Source organism: Pinus tabuliformis, chromosome X (assembly GCF_031772625.1).
Source record: "Pinus tabuliformis cultivar Carrire ecotype Pingquan chromosome X, CPIR1, whole genome shotgun sequence".
Taxonomy (NCBI): Eukaryota; Viridiplantae; Streptophyta; class Pinopsida; order Pinales; family Pinaceae; genus Pinus; species Pinus tabuliformis.
Window position 1 is genome coordinate 368,799,489 of NC_142308.1, and position 20,740 is coordinate 368,820,228.

The 20,740-nt window shown below is 35.4% G+C and overlaps 1 protein-coding gene and 1 pseudogene across 2 annotated transcripts; both read left to right on the top strand.

Moving 5' to 3' along the window:
* Positions 1-6,309: 6,309 nt before the first annotated feature.
* LOC149140033 (toll/interleukin-1 receptor-like protein) lies at positions 6,310-9,626 on the top strand. Its single transcript, XM_089450193.1, has 2 exons — positions 6,310-7,514; positions 8,172-9,626. The coding sequence occupies exons 1-2, from the start codon at positions 6,988-6,990 to the stop codon at positions 8,230-8,232; spliced, it is 588 nt and encodes a 195-aa protein (XP_089306319.1). The 5' UTR covers positions 6,310-6,987; the 3' UTR covers positions 8,233-9,626.
* A 3,923-nt stretch (positions 9,627-13,549) lies between these two features.
* LOC149140034 (disease resistance protein RML1A-like) lies at positions 13,550-18,873 on the top strand (annotated as a pseudogene). Its single transcript, XR_016265029.1, has 5 exons — positions 13,550-14,079; positions 14,745-15,906; positions 16,051-16,365; positions 16,507-17,355; positions 17,517-18,873. The product of XR_016265029.1 is annotated as a disease resistance protein RML1A-like (transcript).
* The last annotated feature ends 1,867 nt before the right edge of the window (positions 18,874-20,740 follow it).

The following is a 20,740-nucleotide window of genomic DNA, read 5'->3' on the forward strand; positions in this document are numbered from 1 at the left end:
AGCACCTTTCCTTTTTCATTGATTTCATCAAGAACTGCGTATTCCTTGTTTTCCTTTTCCTGTTTCTTTTCCTGCAACTGATTCTTATACAAGACCTTTTCATTGAATATTACATCTCTACTCCTAATGATTTTGTGATTTTCGTAATCATATAAGCGATAACCAAAATCATTAACACCATATCCAATAAAGGTACATTTCTTTGACTTTGCCTCAAGCTTTGTTCTATTTTCTTTATCAATATGGACAAAGGTCTCACAACCAAAAGGCTTTAAAATAGAGTAGTTTACCTTTTTACCTGTCCATGCTTCCTCTGGAACACCACCATCCAAGGAACTTGAAGGCCCTCTGTTTATTAGATAAACAACAGTATCTACAACATCTGCCCAAAACTGTAAAGGCAATCCTGCATGCAATCTCATGCACCTTGCACGCTCCATGATTGTTTTGTTCATCCTTTCTGACACACCATTTTCCTGTGGTGTTCTTGGAACTGTCTTCTCTCTGCGAATTCCATGTTCTGAACAATACCTATCAAACTCTTTGCTGCAATATTCACCTCCATTGTCTGATCTAAGACACTTCAATTTCTTTCCTGTCTCAATCTCAACCAAAGCTTTCCATTTCTTGAAAGTATCAAATACATCAGATTTATTCTTAATACAATAAATCCAAGTTTTTCTAGTTGCATCATCAATAAAAGTAACATAATAATGAGAGCCACCGAGAGATGATACCTGAGCAGGTCCCCATACATCTGTATGCACAAGCTCTAATTTTTCATTCTTCTTTTCTTTCCCAACTCTGAGAAATCTGACTCTCTTCTGTTTTCCATAAATGCAATTCTCACAGAAGTCCAAATCAACATTCTTCAAACTCGGCAACAAATTCCTTGAGTGAAGAATCTTCATCCCCTTTTCACTCATGTGTCCGAGCCTATGATGCCATAATGCTGCATCTGCTCCTTTGGAAGTTAAAGCATTAACAGAGTTAGAAATACCATTGCATAAATACAATGTACCAACCTTTTCGCCTTTTGCTATTACCAGGGCTCCTTTGGTGACCTTCCAAGCTTTATCTGTGAAAGTTGTCACACAACCTTCACCGCCTAACTGCCCTATTGAAATCAGATTTTTCTTTAGATCTGGAACATGCCTTACCTCCTTTAATAGCCATTGGTTTCCATTCTACTGTTTTACAAGAACCTTACCCATTCCAACAATTTTACAGGGTTTATCATCACCCAGACGAACTTGTCCAAAATCTCCTTGAACATAGTCATGAAAGTATTTCTTATCAGGTGTGGCATGGAATGAAGCCCCTGAATCTACCACCCAGGAATCAGTAATATTTTCGAAAGAAAGAATCAAAGCATCTTGTAACACCTCACCTGTCACATTTGCTTCATGATTGTTTTCTTGCTGTGCATCTCCTTCTTTTCCCTTTCGAGATCTACAGTCTTTCTTTAGGTGTCCTTTCTTTCCACATTTCCAGCACACTATCCCCGATCTAGACTTGGATCTGCCTTTCCTTGATTTACTGCGATATCCTGAGCTATTTCCTCTTTCCATTTTTCTTCCTCTAGACTCTGCACTCAAAGCATTTCCCGATGTCTCATCGGAGCTTTTCCGTCGCATTTCCTCGCTAAGGATAGCACCGACAACATCATCAAACTTTAAAGTACTAGATCCAGAAACAGAGTTACTAATGGCCATTACCAAACCATTCCAACTTTCTGGTAATGAGCACAAGAATAACAGAGCTCTAACTTCATCATCAAAGTTTACCCCTACAGAACTTAACTGACTTGTAACTGTATTAAAATCATTTAAATGGTTTGCAACAGATCCGCCTTTCGACATATTCATATTAAATAATCGTTTCATAAGAAATACCTTGTTTGAGGCCGAGGGTTTTTCATATAGTTTCGACAACGTCTGCATCAAACCCTCTGTCGTGGTTTCCTTCGAAATGTTGAAGGCGACTGACGCAGCAAGGCACAACCGTATTGTTTCGAGTGCCTTTCTATCGAGAAGGTTCCATTCTTCGTCTTTCATACCCGTCAGCATCTTTGTTTTTCCGTCCAATGGTAGGTATAGATCTTTCTGATACAGATAATCTTCCATCTGCATCTTCCACAGCGAGAAGTTTTGGCCGTTAAATTTCTCGACCCTAAACTTGCCATCTTCCGCCATTGCTCCCACTTGAACCAGGAACCCTTCTTTCCTGCGAGTTTATCAGCCAAATAGACCTTCGGCTCTGATACCAGTTGTTAGAAAATTATATATTACGGAGCAATGGAACACATAAAATATTGCAGAAATATAAACACAGAAAATGCACAAAACAAGAGAGACACAGATATACGTGGTTCACCCAGTTTGGGCTACGTCCACCCCAACAACCAGTACTTCCTTTCTATTATCCAACAAAATGATGAGACACAACCTACAACAAATCCGATGTAATATCCTCTGTTTTCTCTCACAATCTCACGTCTTTGTTTCTCGCTTACAGAATACACATCTATCGCACAACCTCAAATACAATACCCTCATACAAAGAGAGGGGTTGCCTTCTAGGGCAAAAAACCCTAAACTAAACATAAGTTCTACCGTGAGATCATCATAAGACACACACCCATATATTCAATTGTAACATATATCAATATCTACAATCAAAAGCATCATAAGACAACACACACACACACAATCCTCAAAAACATATATGAGGTTTATCCTTGAAAATTGGGTGAAAAACATATATGATGTTTATCATCGAAAAGTGGGTGATTAAAATACCCGTTTGACATAGAGGAAAGGACTTGGAAACGAAGTTGTTTTTAGTGCGACTTTTTGGATTTTCCGGTGCTGGAATCTCGCGGAAAAATTTGAGTTGAAATCTTGATTTGTGTTATTTAAACTGGTTTTTTGACTGTATATATGGATTCAACACCCTGAAAAACCCTTAGGGCACATCGATTGTGCAGGGGCTACCTATCAAACTTGTGATTTCGATAAATTCCTGCGAGATTTTAGAGAAATTAGACGGGAAAAACCTACTGGAAAGGCTTCCAAAAAATAGCACTAAAAACAACTGACTTGGGAACCACTTTGGCTTTAAATACGAATAAAGGTTCTCTTGGTTAATTGAGAATAGAAGTTTACCCTTTATGAGTTAAAAAGGTAGTTTTTTTAATAATTTAAAATGTAATTGTTTTTTTAAATTATATATATATATATATATATATATATATATAATTTTAAAATAACATTATTTATTTAACAAATTAATTAAATTGATTATAATTTTAAATTATTATTATTATGTACTAGAAGGGCATTTCAACTTAGTATAGATTAGATGTTGTAATATCATGTCTTGTAAATATTTTCACTTGATCAAATTATAGACAAATAAAAATAAAATAAAATAAAATAATAAAAAAACACAAATCAATGCATAATTAAAAGTATAAAAATAAAAAAATAAAATTAATAATTATAATTTTAACACATAAAATTTATAATATTAAATTACACTGTTGAATTCTTTAAAATTTTATGGCTTTTCTCATAGTATTTTTCTTTAATGTAGCCTATTTAAAAGCATAAAAGTCTAATAAATTTTCCAATAAAAATAATCAGTGTCCTTAAAATTCCTCAAAATATAATGATTTGCTTTATTTTCTTTAAATCTTATATATAATTTCATTTACATTATGAAATTATTATAGAATTTTATAATTTGCAAATGATATTGTTTATCCATTTTTTTCCACACTATTATATTTGTTGTCTATTGTTAACATTTTTCTATAGAGTGTGCTAAGATCTTCTAAACTATGTTATTCAAACATAAAGTTCAAAAATCATCCAAAAAAATAAGAAAATTAGATTGTTTTATATTGCAAGTTTTCTTTAAATATCTGTGTAAAATTCTTACCAAATTCTTTCCATTAACGTTTGCTAATATTATTTTACAAGCTGCTCTCTCCAACCATTTGCATTGTAAGGTGAGTAGCATTAATCACAATTTGTTGAATCAAAATTTGGTAAAAAAAATTGTAAATCGTTTTAGTTTTGGGATAATTTTTTAAGGTAATTATGTAGAGTGTTTCACAGTTTAATATGGATTAGATATTGTAGTGGTTCTTTAGAGTTAAATCAGGCAATATTAAATATAAAAAATTAATAACAGTTATAAAGAGATGTTATCATGAAATGTTAAGATATAATGTTAGTTAAATTATAAAAGTTAAATAAAGAGTTAAATGGGTTGGTTGTAGGCTTTAGGCTTTCAAAATCAAGTTTGATTAAGGATCAAGACCTTTGGCATATCTAGAAGTAGTGTGAATATTCTTTGTATGAGTATTATTACTATCACAGTTTATACTAGAACAAATAATACAGGCTAAAAGGCCTTAATTTTTTGTATAAACACTTCACATAAAAGATGCATTGAATCCTACAATCCATCACTCAAAACTTTCTCTTGAAATAGGCCTTAAGGGTGTATATGCATAATGTAATTTTTAATTATTTTATAAATGAAAGAAAATTAGGGTTTTAAGAAAAAAACATTTAAAAAAAGCTAAAAATAATAAGAAAGAAAGCTAAATTTAATTTGTTATATTTGTTTTTATGAATAAAATTACATTTTTAAAAAATAAATAAATAAAAAATTTAATCAAATTGAAAACAATTTAAATAATAATTTTCAAAACTTTATTTCTAAATTTAATTAATAACCATATACAAATTTAATACTTTACACACACATATATGTTATGTATGTTAAGTAGTGAAATTCTTATCAAAATTGATTTTGTATGACTCAGAGGCCCAAGACCCAAAGGCATTTTAGTTGGAGTGAGAGATTGTCTATTTAGGGACCACTAGCGTGTCATTCAAAGTGACACTAGTCTAGATTCATTTTAACTCTGGATCTACTAAAAACTAAAAATAATCAAAGTCTATTAAGATGCAAATTTGTTTTAAAATAAAAAAAAAAAAGATTTAAATTTCATCCCTCTATATTTTAAAAAAGATTTGATTTAAATTTGATCTGTCTATACATTCACAAATTTAAGAGATTTGATTTAAATTTGATCCTTCTATACATTCTCAAATTTAAAATTAACAATGTTAAATAATAATTTAAAAATATATTTTTTCCAGAAAAATGAAACCACTTTCTTTACAACTTGTGAACATTGTGCCGGCCTGGAGTATGCCGTAAAACTGCTTCTGCTTGGCTAAGAGCTCGTCTTCCTCGGACGTAAGGAAACAGGTTAACGGCCCAAGACCCAGAGGCATCTGGCAGGAGTGAAAGCCTGCTCCCTTACGGACCACCAGCGGGTTATTACAGGTGGCGTGGTTTTCCTTGATAACGGTGATGAGTCAAATCGACATTCGCGGATAGCAGCCAGAGATGGTTGTCCTCACTGTTGGTTTGACACCTGAGTTTGATAGGTTTTGCCACCTTCGGAAAAAAAAAAAAAAACTTGTGAACATTGTGGCATCCAAGAACGTGAAGCTATCATTACATTATTGGAGTGACAAAGAAATTACTGAGAACTATCATTACTGCACTGACTAAGAAAGTGCCCACGAAATTTGCTCAACTTTTTTATGTTTAATCACAATGCATCCGTATATGGTTAGTGGCAAGATTCGTAGATATCTGGGGGGTGGCATGATTAAAAAATTATTTAATTATTAAAGAATTGCCAATAACTTGCTTTATGTCTAATCAATGCGCCATACCTGGTAGTGGGAGATATTGAAAATGCATTCGGGGAGCTTTATGTTTAATCACAATGCATCAGTGTATGGTTGGTGGCAAGATTCGTAAATATCTGGGCGGTGGCGTGATTAAAAAAACTATTTAATTATTAAAGAATTGCCAACAACTTGGACTAACTGCTTTATGTCTAATCAATGCGCCATACCTGGTAGTGGGAGGAATTGAAAATGCTTTCGGGCAGGTTTATGTTTAATCACAATGCATCCGTATATCGTTGGTGGCAAGATTCGTAGATATCTGGGCGGGGGCATGATTAAAAAATTATTTAATTATTAAAGAATTGCCAACAACTTGGACTAAATGCTTTATGTCTAATCCATGCGCCATATCTGGTAGTGGGAGGAATTGAAAATGCGCCATTTCTGCTAAATGCTTTATGTTTAATTCAGTGTTCCACGGGGACTAAATGCTTTATATCTGGTAGTGGAAAGAGTTGAAAACGCGTTGGGAAGTAGTTGCCAAAGAATTTCTGCTAAATGCTTTATGTTAAATCACAATACATCAGTGGTATGTGGTTGGTAAAGATTTGATAATAAATAAATAAGGAACTTCTGCTAAATGCTTTACGTCTAATCAATGCGTCACACCCAAGACTCGAAAAAGCAGTGGCCAAGGACTCCTAGCTGCCCCGTTCAGAGTAATGTATTATTACTTCCTTCCTTCCATCCAAATAACAAAAAAGGGGATTAATAGTCAGAGAAAAGTCCTCACGACTCAGTTTCTTCAAGAAAATAAGAAGTCCAGAAAGCAACCAGATCCCAGTGCTCAATTTTTTAATAGATTGGCTGAATATTGGCCGAATATTGAGAGTGATAAAGGTGCATAATACTGGTTTTTCTGAAATAGTGAGACCATACAGGCGAGGAGGACGACAACACTATTGAGGTTAAGTGCGCATTTCCCGGCTCTGCAGCGCATCTTCAATCTTTACTTCTTTGTTATTCATTTCTATCTCCCATTGTTATGCGATTTTCAGAAATCAACCAGATCTCAGTGCTGTTTTGTGTTTCATATATTGGTTGAACACATTGAGACATAAAGAGAGTGATAAAGGCGCAGCTACTAGCCTGGTAGGTACTATGAGAAGAGGACCACAATATTAAGGTTAAGTGCGCATTCCCAAGCTCTGCAACACATCTTCAATCTTTACTTCATTGTTATTCATTTCTATAATATCCCATGGCTTCCTCCTCAACATCCACCTCACATAGCGTCAACAACGACTATGTATATGATATTTTTTTAAATCATAGGGGTCCCGACGTCAAAAAAACCTTTGCCACCGATCTGTACAACAGCCTTTGCAAACATGAGTTGCAGGTATTTTTAGATGACCCGGAATTGCGCCCGGGAGATGGTATAAGCCCTCAACTTGAAAGCGCCATCAAAACATCCTCTGTGCATATTGCGATCCTGTCTCCTGGCTATGCGGATTCAAAATGGTGCCTAGATGAACTGGTACTGATGGTGGAATGTATGTCAAAGTGTAAGTCCACCATCATCCCGGTCTTCTACGGTGTCAAGCCTGAAGAAGTACGATGGGTGAAGGCCGGAAAGGGCGTCTACGGTCAAGCCCTACGAAAGCTTCAAGAGAAAAAAAATAATGATGGTCGACAACGACACGACATGGATACTATTGAAAAATGGAAGAATGCTCTCGCTGAAGTTGCGGGTATATCAGGTTTTGACAGAAACAAGTATAACAGGTGAGTAGAACATGACCATCCTTTCATGTAAATCTTGACATTTAATTCCTTGAATTGATAACTAGATGGCACCATATATAGACATTTCTGCGTTATGAAAGAGGCTGACTTAGAGTCATTTATTATTATTGGTTTGTACTTCATTTTCAAAGGGTTATGAGAGAGGTGAAGATGATTTTCGTTTAAATGGTGGCAATACGCACTTCTATAATAAGATCAATAAAATCTTTGTTCTCTTGGAAAGATAAATAACAAACAAACAAAGATGAAATTTAGAAAATTGTCAGAGTTATACTGATATGGTAGCCAAAGCATGGTAGGATACTGATAACCTGAAAGGCCAAAACTGCATAGCTTCTGGCTTCAATTAGTTACTAACCTTCCATGCTTTAAGAAGGAGAGGCAATCGGGAGATTTCGTGATTAAAACTTCTAAGGGTTGCAGATGGCCCATGGATATACGCAGCTTCATTTATTTCTAATTAGGGCTAATGACGTAAATTCAATTGTTTATAAATTCTTCTTTCCGTTCATGCCTCCCTTGGTTTTCACAGTGCTTGCATTTTCTTTTTTTAGATTTTTAGCTCTGCCCTTTTGGTTGAATGTGACTATCCTTTGCTAAATCACTGTTTATATTTGGTTTCTTTTATTGTTTAAGTGGGAAGACAGGTGTCTTGCAGTGCCTTGAGGCGGTCTTTGAGGCGGGTTGTAGCAATTAGAAGGGTTGTATGTAATATTGTTTACGTTATGAATACAATGGAAGTTGTGTTGAAGTTTGCTTAAATGCATGATTGTTGAACCATACCACAAAAATCTGATTCTGCACTCCATCTGCTGTAAGTATTAATGTGTTCCTGATTTTAAAAGAGTGTTGCATTAATTTAAACTTTTTCCGAGAGTAGAAAAGGCCCAACACACCCTGGGAACAAGTTCTGCAGTTAATATAGATAATAGGAATTACATTTGATCAATAGTTAGAAGTGTGAAGGTTGCTTAAGAAAGTTACTACTTAGATATCAGAATTAATATCTTTATTTTGTACTTAAAACCTCTACTATGTTTCGTAGATCTAAACCGAATGTGATAGATCTCATTCCTCAATCATCAAAAGACAAGCAAGGAGTGTATCGAGTGATGCTTTCTAATGCATGAATGATTCCATAGCCTAGAATGTTTGAGAATATCCTTAATCTAGAAACATACATGGGTTAATTACCATATCATAAGATTAACATCGAATTTGGTTTTGTGCTATGTTGTTTTCTATTCAACATCGAGTTTTGTAACATTATGCCTATGTGAGGAATGCTCAGGAGTAGTGAAATAAATATCAGTTCTAGTTGAGTTCGATGGTTCTGGAATTTAGCATGATTAGAATAAGATTGAATTGAAGTTGAAGTGTAAATCTTTTTTGTGAAAGGTTTCTTGAGTTTGGTTATAATAGCTTTCTTTTAACATAGGGTTTGGATTTTTGAATTGAATATGTAACACAGTCAGCGTGGAAAATTGAATGAGGGTTGTGTGATTAGATCTTTTAGAACGCTTGCAAAGTAGATTGTTTATTGATTGACTTCATATGACCTGGGATTTGGGCAAGATCTAAACGTAGGGATTTTATTTTGAAAGCATTTGCTAATTAGATCTCATAATTTTGATTCTTTACTCAAGGATGTAATTTGTTTTCTTGAAATTAAATAGATGTATCATCTCCAACTCGTTGCTAGCTAATGAATGGTGTTGATCAATGATTTTATTGCACGAATAATCCCTTTATTACATGTTTACGATTGTAATACTTAAAGGTGCTTCTTAATTGGATAAACAAGAGATCGATAACTCTATTTATTTTAGATATGAATTGAAATCAATTCCGAACCTTATTGATTCACTATTATTTCTTGTAACATTGTGTTTTGGAAATCAAGTATTTGAAAACAATGCAACGAGACCATTAAATCATTGTTTGCAGTTGTAGTTTAGTTTTGAAATTCATTATAATTGTAATTAGTTATTGGTAGAATCATTAGTCAATGTGATTATGTTTGAATGATTTCTTGAGTTTGATTAAACTAATCTAAGGATAAAGTAGTTTCTTACTTTGCAGTCTTTTAGATATGAATGTTTATTTGATTTGTTTTATGCATCCCGGGGATTAGATTAGTTGAAGTCTTGTTTGTCCATTGTCTTAGTTTAAGATCATTTGAATGAGAGTGAATTTTGTTGGAATTAAGATATAGCATAAATTTGGTATCATTTTAAATTAATCTTGATTGATTTAAGATTCTTGTACTTAGATTAAATAGATCTTATTATTTAGATTGAGATTTCCATTTAGATTAAAATCGTTTGAATAGTAATTTGTATCCCTTGATTTATGATTAATTAGAGTTAGTTTCGTTTGAATAGTGATTGGTATTGCTTGAGCATGTTTTTATCAATGGATTAGTTTCAAATTAGGAATAGGAATTCTGTACTTAATTTAGGAATAGATTTCAAATTTCATGATGTTAGTTTAGATTAGACGAGGCGCTCTAATCCTGCGTTACATGCTCTTGTGCCTTGAAGCTTACGAGTCTCAGATTAATGATTTAATGTTGGAATTATAACAACATCTATCTCCCCAACACATATGCCATGCATGGCCAAACTAGTGAAGAAATCATACATGCAACTTGGTATAACTGCAAGAAAATCTGATGTAGTTGCTGATGCCAATGCCTTTTTGTGCTTTCCTATTCTTCCTTTGCCTTCTTGCTTCAAGAATCTAAGTATGCCACACCCTCCAAGAGTGCTCGAAGAGAACTCTAAGTATCCAAGAGTACGAGGAGAGAGAAAATGAGAGAGCTCCAACACTGAAGTGACCAAGACTTAGCACTGACCAAGCTTGCCCACTAATCCTAAAAAGCATTTTTATTAATGAGGCCTCTATTTTCTTCATTTTCTATCATTTTACATTATTTTCCTCCTCACATGCAACCTATGACTTTTCACCTTTCTTTTCTCCTAATTTCCATTATTTTCATAAATAAAATGCTAATAAATGCCTAATGCCTTTCCATTAGGGTGTCACTTTATCTAGCTCAATTCACATTTCTCGACAAACGTTTCTACCCTAACAAGGGTCTCAATTTTTCTTTAAATTTTTAGAGAGTGTAGTGTTGTTCATCCTTAATTCAACATCTTTGGTTTACATACCAAACAACAACTTTGTCTGCATTATTGTCAATCCTCCTCAATCTCAACATTTTCTTCAATTTAGGTTGCATTTTTTATGTGGTGTCTTTGACTTATGCTAGTAATATTTCATTCATGTTAGACTTTATGGCTTGGACATTGAACCAACTAGCTTGCAACATCGTTGATTATATTTTTATATTTTTAGAAAATCATATCAAGAAACATCCATTCTTGTTGGAAATACCACTGGGGGAGTTGAATCAGTATTATCACATCAATAAAACTTTTTCATTTCCATATTCGGATTCATATATGCTACTTCCACAACTTCTTATGATTCAGTTAGTGGATCCTTAATAAGTGCATTAGAACATTATCAACCATATTAACAGTAAACAGCTGCAGTGAAATAGAACAAATCATCACACATAAGCCACACACATGAACACCATGATATAAGGTGGAAACCCAATGTGGGAGAAAACCACCTGCTGCAAGTCATCTTAGTCTTCTTCTTAATAAGAAAATCCTTTTACAATATTTCTGTACTGGTGCAGTCTTATACCAGTACGCAGGCTTCTACCTGCAGAGAGCTACAACTCCCATAGTTCTTGTACTGGTTCTTGTATAAACACTTCATATAAAAGATGCATTGAATCCTACAATCCATATGCAGTTTTTTCATCAATTTTTGTAGTAATATTATCTAAAATATATTAAGAAGAAGCATGCTAGGTCAAAGTACAGTCACTCAAAACTTTAGCCTTAAGGGTGTATATGCATAATGTAATTTTGAATAATTTTATAAATGAACGAAAATTAGGGTTTTAAGAAAAAAAATATTTAAAAAAAGCTAAAAATAATAAAAAATAAAGTTAAATTTAATTTGTTATATTTGTTTTTATGAAGAAAATTACATTTTTAAAAAATAAATAAATAAAAATTTAATCAAATTGAAAACAATTTAAATAATAATTTTCAAAACTTTAATTCTAAATTTAATTAATAACCATATACAAATTTAATACTTTACACACATATATGTTATGTATGTTAAGTAGTGAAATTCTTATCAAAATTGATTTTGTATGACTCAGAGGCCAGACCCAGAGGCATTTTAGTTGGAGTGAGAGATTGTCTCTTTAGGAACCACTAGAGTGTCATTCAAAGTGACACTAGTCTAGATTCATTTTAACTCTTGATCTACTAAAAACTAAAAATAATCAAAGTCTATTAAGATGCAATTTTTTTTTAATGAAAAGAAATTTGATTTAAATTTGATCCCTCTCTATTTTAAAAGAGATTTGATTTAAATTTGATCCCTCTCTATTTTAAAAGAGATTTGATTTAAATTTGATCTGTCTATACATTCACAAATTTAAGAGATTTAATTTAAATTTGATCTTTCTATACATTTCCAAATTTAAAATTAACAATGTTCAATAATAATTTAAAAAAATGAATTTTTCAGGAAAATAAAACCACTTTCTTTACAACTTGCCACCATTGTGGCATCCAAGAACGTGAAGCTATCATTACTATCATTACTGCACTGACTAAGAAAGTGCCCACGAAATTTCCTCAATGCTTTATGTTTAATCACAATGCTCAATGCTTTATGTTTATGTGGCAAGATTCGTAGATATCTGGGCGGTGGCATGATTAAAAAATTATTTAATTATTAAAGAATGGCCAACAACTTGGACTAAATGCTTTATGTCTAATCAATGCGCCATACCTGGTAGTGGGAGGAATTGAAAATGCGTTCGGTCAGCTTTATGTTTAATCACAATGCCTCCGTATATGGTTGGTGGCAAGATTCGTAGATATCTGGGCGGTGGCATGATTAAAAAATTATTTAATTATTAAAGAATTGCCATCCAAATAACAAAAAAGGGGATTAATAGTCAGAGAAAAGCCCTCACGACTCAGTTTCTTCAAGAAAATAAGAAGTCCAGAAATCAACCAGATCCCAGTGCTCAATTTTTTAATAGATTGGCTGAATATTGAGAGTGATAAAGTTGCATAATACTGGTTTCTCTGAAATAGTGAGACCATACAGGCGAGGAGGACGACAACACTATTGAGGTTAAGTGCGCATTTCCCGGCTCTGCAGCGCATCTTCAATCTTTACTTCTTTGTTATTCATTTCTATATCCCATTGTTATGCGATTTTCAGAAATCAACCACATCTCAGTGCTGTTTTGTGTTTCATATATTGGTTTTACACATTGAAATATTGAGACATAAAGAGAGTGATAAAGGCGCAGCTACTAGCCTGGCAGGTACCATGAGAAGAGGACCACAATATTAAGGTTAAGTGCGCATTCCCAAGCTCTGCAACACATCTTCAATCTTTACTTCATTGTTATTCATTTCTATAATATCCCATGGCTTCCTCCTCAACATCCACCTCACATAGCGTCAACAACGACTATGTATATGATATTTTTTTAAATCATAGGGGTCCCGACGTCAAAAAAACCTTTGCCACCGATCTGTACAACAGCCTTTGAAATAGTGAGACCATACAGGCGAGGAGGACGACAACACTATTGAGGTTAAGTGCGCATTTCCCGGCTCTGCAGCGCATCTTCAATCTTTACTTCTTTGTTATTCATTTCTATATCCCATTGTTATGCGATTTTCAGAAATCAACCACATCTCAGTGCTGTTTTGTGTTTCATATATTGGTTTTACACATTGAAATATTGAGACATAAAGAGAGTGATAAAGGCGCAGCTACTAGCCTGGCAGGTACCATGAGAAGAGGACCACAATATTAAGGTTAAGTGCGCATTCCCAAGCTCTGCAACACATCTTCAATCTTTACTTCATTGTTATTCATTTCTATAATATCCCATGGCTTCCTCCTCAACATCCACCTCACATAGCGTCAACAACGACTATGTATATGATATTTTTTTAAATCATAGGGGTCCCGACGTCAAAAAAACCTTTGCCACCGATCTGTACAACAGCCTTTGCAAACATGAGTTGCAGGTATTTTTAGATGACCCGGAATTGCGCCCGGGAGATAGTATAGACCCTCAACTTGAAAGCGCCATCAAAACATCCTCTGTGCATATAGCGATCCTGTCTCCTGGCTATGCGGATTCAAAATGGTGCCTCGATGAACTGGTACTGATGGTGGAATGTATGTTAAAGCATAAGTCCACCATCATCCCGGTCTTCTACGGTGTCAAGCCTGAAGAAGTACGATGGGTGAAGGCCGGAAAGGGCGTCTACGGTCAAGCCCTACTAAAGCTTCAAGAGAAAAAAAATAATGATGGTCGACAACGACACGACATGGATACTATTGAAAAATGGAAGAATGCTCTCGCTAAAGTTGCGGGTATATCAGGTTTTGACAGAAAGAAGTATAACAGGTGAGTAGAACATGACCATCCTTTCATGTAAATCTTGACATTTAATTCCTTGAATTGATAACTAGATGGCACCATATATAGACATTTCTGGGTTGTGAAAGAGGCTGACTTAGAGTCATTTATTATTATTGGTTTGTACTTCATTTTCAAAGGGTTATGAGAGAGGTGAAGATGATTTTCGTTTAAATGGTGGCAATACGCACTTCTATAATAAGATCAATAAAATCTTTGTTCTCTTGGAAAGATAAATAACAAACAAACAAAGATGAAATTTAGAAAATTGTCAGAGTTATACTGATATGGTAGCCAAAGCATGGTAGGATACTGATAACCTGAACGGCCAAAACTGCATAGCTTCTGGCTTCAATTAGTTACTAACCTTCCATGCTTTATGAAGGAGAGGCAATCGGGAGATTTCGTGATTAAAACTTCTAAGGGTTGCAGATGGCTCATGGATATATGCAGCTTCATTTATTAAATTATTTCTAATTAGGGCTAATGACATAAATTCAATTGTTTATAAATCCTTCTTTCCGTTCATGCCTCCCTTGGTTTTCACAGTGGTTGCATTTTCTTTTTTTAGATTTTTAGCTCTGCCCTTTTGGTTGAATGTGACTATCCTTTGCTAAATCACTGTTTATATTTGGTTTCTTTTATTGTTTAAGTGGGAAGACAGGTGTCTTGCAGTGCCTTGAGGCGGTCTTTGAACTCTGCAACCTTCCCTTCGTATTCAAAGAAGAACAGCTCCTCGAAGACGTCGTGGAAGCAGTGCTGAAAAAAGTTAAAATAACGCTGCATGTGTCAGAATATCCAACAGGCTTGCAAGAAAAATTAAAAGATTTTGGAACCACAATACCATTGCAGCAGGACGTTGGGAAGGTTATAGTTACCGGAATTGTCGGCCTTGGAGGGGTTGGCAAAACCACCCTAGCGAAAGAGTTCTTTAATAGTCAAAGATCAAAATACAAGCGATTTTGCATTTTAGAAGATATCAGAGACAATCCTTTAACTACCTTGCAGAAATACCTTCTAAAGGACTTAACCCAGAAGAAGGACGAGGAAATACGCAGCATTAATGAAGGTAAAGGAAAGCTCCGAAGGCTTCTTCCATCTTCTGATTGTCTCATTATTTTAGATGATGTAGATAATATTGAGCAGCTGGAGGCATTACTTTATCCAGCGAAGGATGCCCTTAAAAGCAGTAGCTTAATTTTAGTGACATCTCGCAATAAGGATGTTCTCACAGGATCAGACATCCCCGAGTCCTCGATTTACACGCTAAGAGGTCTGGATCCACAGCACTCCAAAGAGCTCTTTTGCTTGCATGCATTCCGCCAGCATCATCCTACTGCGGGATTTGACATAGTGGTTAACAAGTGTTTGGATTCCTGCCTTGGATTACCATTATCTATTAAAGTGCTTGCCTCGCTTTTTCGTGGAAAAAATGATTTAAATCATTGGGAAGCACAATTACGCAAAATCTCCTACATGCTTCCTGATGATATACAAGGCAGGCTAAAAATTAGCTACGACGGTCTGGATGAAGAGGAAAAGAAGATATTCTTAGACATTGCCTGCTTCTTCAGAGGAGAAGACAGAGACAGAGTCATTAGAATATGGAATGGATCTCGCTGGGAAGGGTCGGTAGGTCTTTGGAAGCTGGAAAAGAGATGCTTGGTGGAAGTGGACAGTCAAAACCGTTTGAGAATGCATGACCACGTTAGAGATATGGGTAGATCTCTGGCGGCGAAGGAACCTCCTGATGGTGAGCTTCGGCTTTGGAACCCAACTGACAACCTTTTTCATAAGCTTTCCGGCCAATTACCTGTAAGTATTTTGAAGTGTTTTCGACAGATTTCCAATTAGCGTCCTGTTATCAAAATTCTGTCTGGTTAGTTTTGAATTCCTAAAACTTTGCAAAAATGAATCTTGTTTCTAACAGCTCCTAACAGCTTCTAGTGAACAATTCAGGTTCGTGGAATTAACCTGGTTGATGAAAATGAGGATGAACCATCTGTCGAAAACTTCGAACAATCTTTCGAAGACCTTGCAGAGCCTGCTCGCACTCGTTTATTGAGTAATATGAGCGGGTTGCAGTTGCTTAAGGCTGAAGGTTATTCTGTTGAACGCCTATTCAATGTTTGCCACCAGTTACCAAACCTAATATATTTGGACTGGCTGAACTGTCCCTACTCCTCCTTCCCTTCCTCGATTTCAACAAAGAATTTAAGAGTTTTACATATTATTGGAAATTTTTTGAAAACACTATGGCAACACGAATCTCAGGTATTCTTCTTAAATTTCTATTTCTTGTTTTTTCTTCAAATTGTAAATATTTACTGCATTTAAGAATTGTCTTCCTCTAACACACTGCCTGTGACATTTACAGTCTTTGACGTCCTTTAATAATGTATGTGAACAATGCAGGTACCTCTGCAGCTGAGGGAATTGTGGATTAAGGCTCCCCTTCTAAATGTTCCAGATTTCATTGGGAAGCTGCAGCATCTGGAAATATTTGTAGTGTCCAAGAGTCTTCATCTTGAAAGTTTGCCAGATTCGGTTGGGAACCTAGCAGGCCTCCAACATCTGGCCTTGAGGGACTGCTCCGCTCTGCAGACGCTTCCGGACTCGGTTGGGAACCTAGCAGTCCTCCAACATCTGGACTTGCGCTGGTGCCAGGCTCTGCAGAAGCTTCCGGACTCGGTTGGGAACCTAGCAGGCCTCCAACATCTTGACTTGAGCGGCTGCTCTCTGCAGACTCTTCCGGAGTCGTTTGGGAAACTAGCAGGCCTCCAACATCTGGACTTGGGCCTGTGCCATACTCTGCAGACTCTTCCGGACTCGGTTGGGAACCTAGCAGGCCTCCAACATCTGGACTTGGGCGGGTGCAGCGCTCTGCAGACGCTTCCGGACTCGGTTGGGAACCTAGCAGGCCTCCAACATCTGGACTTGGGCGGGTGCCACGCTCTGCAGACGCTTCCGGACTCGGTTGGGAACCTAGCAGGCCTCCAACATTTGGACTTGGGCAGGTGCGAGGCTCTGCAGACTCTTCCAGACTCGGTTGGGAACCTAGCAGGCCTCCAACATCTGGACTTGAGCAGGTGCGAGGCTCTGCAGACGCTTCCGGACTCGGTTGGGAACCTAGAAGGCCTCCAACATCTGAACTTGAGCCATTGCGACGCTCTGCAGACGCTTCCGGACTCGGTTGGGAACCTAGCAGGCCTCCAATATCTGGACTTGAGCGGGTGCCGCGCTCTGGGGCCGCTTCCGGACTCGGTTAGGAACCTAGCAGGCCTCCAACATATGCGGACGCTCTTGGTTGGGAACCTAGCAGGACTCCAACATATGGAGACGCTTCCGGACTCGTTTGGGAACGTAGCAAGCCTCCAACATGTGGCCTTGACCTGGTCCGACGTTCTGCAGACGCTTCAGACTAGGTTGGGAACCTAGCAGGCCTCCAACATCTGGGCTTGAGCGGGTGCGCTCTGCAGACGCTTCCGGACTCTGTTGGGAACCTAGCAGGCCTCCAACATCTGGACTTGGGCTGGTGGACTTGGGCTGGTGCGACGCTCTGCAGACGCTTCCGGACTCTGTTGGGAACCTAGCAGGCCTCCAACATCTGGACTTGGGCCGGTGCGACGCTCTGCAGACGCTTCCGGACTCTGTTGGGAACCTAGCAGGCCTCCAACATCTGGACTTGGGCCGGTGCGACGCTCTGCAGACGCTCGCACCGCAGACGCTTCCCGACTCGGTTGGGAACCTAGCAGGCCTCCAACATCTGGACTTGTGTGGGTGCGAAGCTCTGCAGACGCTTCCGGACTCGGTTGGGAACCTAGCAGGCCTCCAACATCTGTTTTTGGGCGCGTGCTACGCTCTGCAGACGCTTCCGGACTCGGTTGGGAACCTAGCAGGCCTCCAACATCTGGACTTGGACGGGTGCTACGATTTGCAGACGCTTCCGGACTCGGTTGGGAACCTAGCAGGCCTCCAACATCTGGACTTGCGCTGGTGCCACGCTCTGCAGACGCTTCCGGACTCGGCTGGGAACCTAGCAGGCCTCCAACATCTGGACTTGAGTGGCTGCTCCGCTCTGCAGACGCTTCCGGACTCAGGCGGGAAGTTGAGAAGCCTCCGAAGTCTTGTCCTGTCTCAGTGCTCTGCTCTGCAAAGGCTCCCAGACTCGATTGGCAACCTAACGAGCCTCCAAACTCTTCCGTTGGCCGGTTGTTCCAATTTAAAGATGGTGCCCAATGTTGAGCATTTGGGTTCGTTGAAGTATCTTAATGTGTCTCAATGCTCCAAACTGCAATGGGATGAGGAAATAGTAGAGCAGCTGCGCCAACGCCTGGGCCAATGCCAAGAAGATTGCAGTGATGAAGAAGGATTTATTAAGAAGGATGGCAAGAAGTTTCCAGTGATGGAGAAGGTTCCAATGAAGAAATAGATTTCAGTGAAGAAAGATTGCAAGAAGATTGCAGTGATGGAGAAGGTTCCAATGAAGAAATAGATTTCAGTGAAGAAAGATTGCAAGAAGATTGCAGTGATGGAGAAGGATTTATTGAAGAAGGATGGCAAGAAGTTTCCAGTGATGGAGAAGGTTTCAATGAAGAAATAGATTTCAGTGAAGAAAGCGGGTATCCGGGAGACGAAAGGAGTGGTACAATATAACAGCACTTTCAGAATGACAATCGTGGTCTGGTGGCTACAGTGCAGTTTATATTATCAAAGAAATTTATTAAGGTTTATATATCTGGAGAACAAAGTTTTTGATTAAAGATTATTATCGAGGACGAATTATGTATTTGCAGAACTAAACCTTTTTTTAAAGGTTTAAAGATATAGAGTGATATTATAAAATTTCTTTGAATGAGTTTTATATTAAATTGATGTAAATTCATTTAACACAAATTTATTGAGACTTTTACATTAAATTTATGTAAATTCATTTAATAGAAATTTATGTTAAAATTTATTAAAGATTATTAAAAATACAGAAGAAGAAATTAATTTACTTTTAACTTTTTGGAAGTGTTTAAAATATTTTTTAATATAAAATTAAAATATTTTTTTTAAATGTTTGATTTTTCTTTGATGAATAAATTTTATTTAAAAAATTTATTAAAATTATATATTCGCTAAATTAATTTAAAAACAAAAACTATTTAAAAATTATATAAAAGCAATGAAATTTTATTATATTAAAATATAAAAAAAAACTTAATAATTTAAAATTTTCTCTCTTTAAAATTTTTAATTATACACTTACTAAAATATTATATAAAAATAATAAAATTCTATTATATTAAAATATTAAAAAAAGTAATAATTTGAAATTCCCAATCTTTAAAATTTTTAATTATACACTTACTAAAATATTATATAAAAATAATAAAATTCTATTATATTAAAATATTAAAAAAACTTAATAATTTGAAATTCTGAAAATTCTTAATCATATTCTAAATGCTTATCATTTTAAAATTTAAACTTTATTGTGTACATTTTTCAAATATAAAAAAAAAAAAAAAATCTAAAGCATTTTAGGCTTCAATACTTTTTTATAAAATATGTTTTATTTAAAAATTAATTTATTTTCATTTTGCAAATATAAAAGTCTATAATTGAAAGCTATATATATATATCTATCAATAAAGTTTTTTTTTATGATTGATTCATTCATTAGTATATTTTTATTTTTATTTTATTTATTTATTTTTAATTTTTCTATTTTTTTAAACTTTATATTCTAGACATTTATAAATAACATCTTTAACTTACATAAATCAATATACTTCTAGGCATTTACAACCCTCATCAAAGCATCTACATACAAATAACCATTAACCAACTAAATAATAATATTGCTATAAAGTAACCCTTCATTGCTTGTCATTTATACCTATTTTTATAAATAAGGAGAAACAAATTAGAGAGTGGGTATGCAAAATACTAAGGAAACTTTTTATTTTATATGCAATTTCTCACAAGTGGGAGTCATATTTGTTGATAGTCATTGAGAGTTGAATATTCTATAAATTCAAGTATTTTCAATTTTTTTATAAAAATATTGATGACAATAAATTTAATTAAATTTTTATTTTTATTTAATTAAACTCCATTTTTATATAAATATGTAGAGAAGCAAATTCATAAAATATCATATATAATTTATTATTTATTCATAAAATATTTAATAAAAGTAGATTGTATAATAAAAAAATTATATTTAATTTCTCAATATATCTTTCATTTTGTAAGTTTAATCTAATTAATTTTCAAAATTAAATTAATCATATTAATTTCATATATATATATATATATATATATATATATATATATATATGCGGTTAAAAATTGTGTTTAAGTTGCACCTAGGGTTTCTTTTGTTGTCATGCTATTTTAGTCTAGTGAAGTTGTGAGTTGTGTTTGTAAATTATTAATTTCTTTATCCCAATTTCATGAACGGATCTTTGAGCAATTTTGTCAACATCACTCCCATATATTATTGTGTGTTTACTTATGCCTTTCATTTCTCTAGGCTTGCACTTCATATTTGCTAAGTTTTTTTGTTGGTGTGTTGTTAAACAATCTCAATGGTTGGGCCTTCCACATCAAATGTGGAAGCCCTTGGTTCAAAAAGTGAGGAGATGCAAAATTGTCA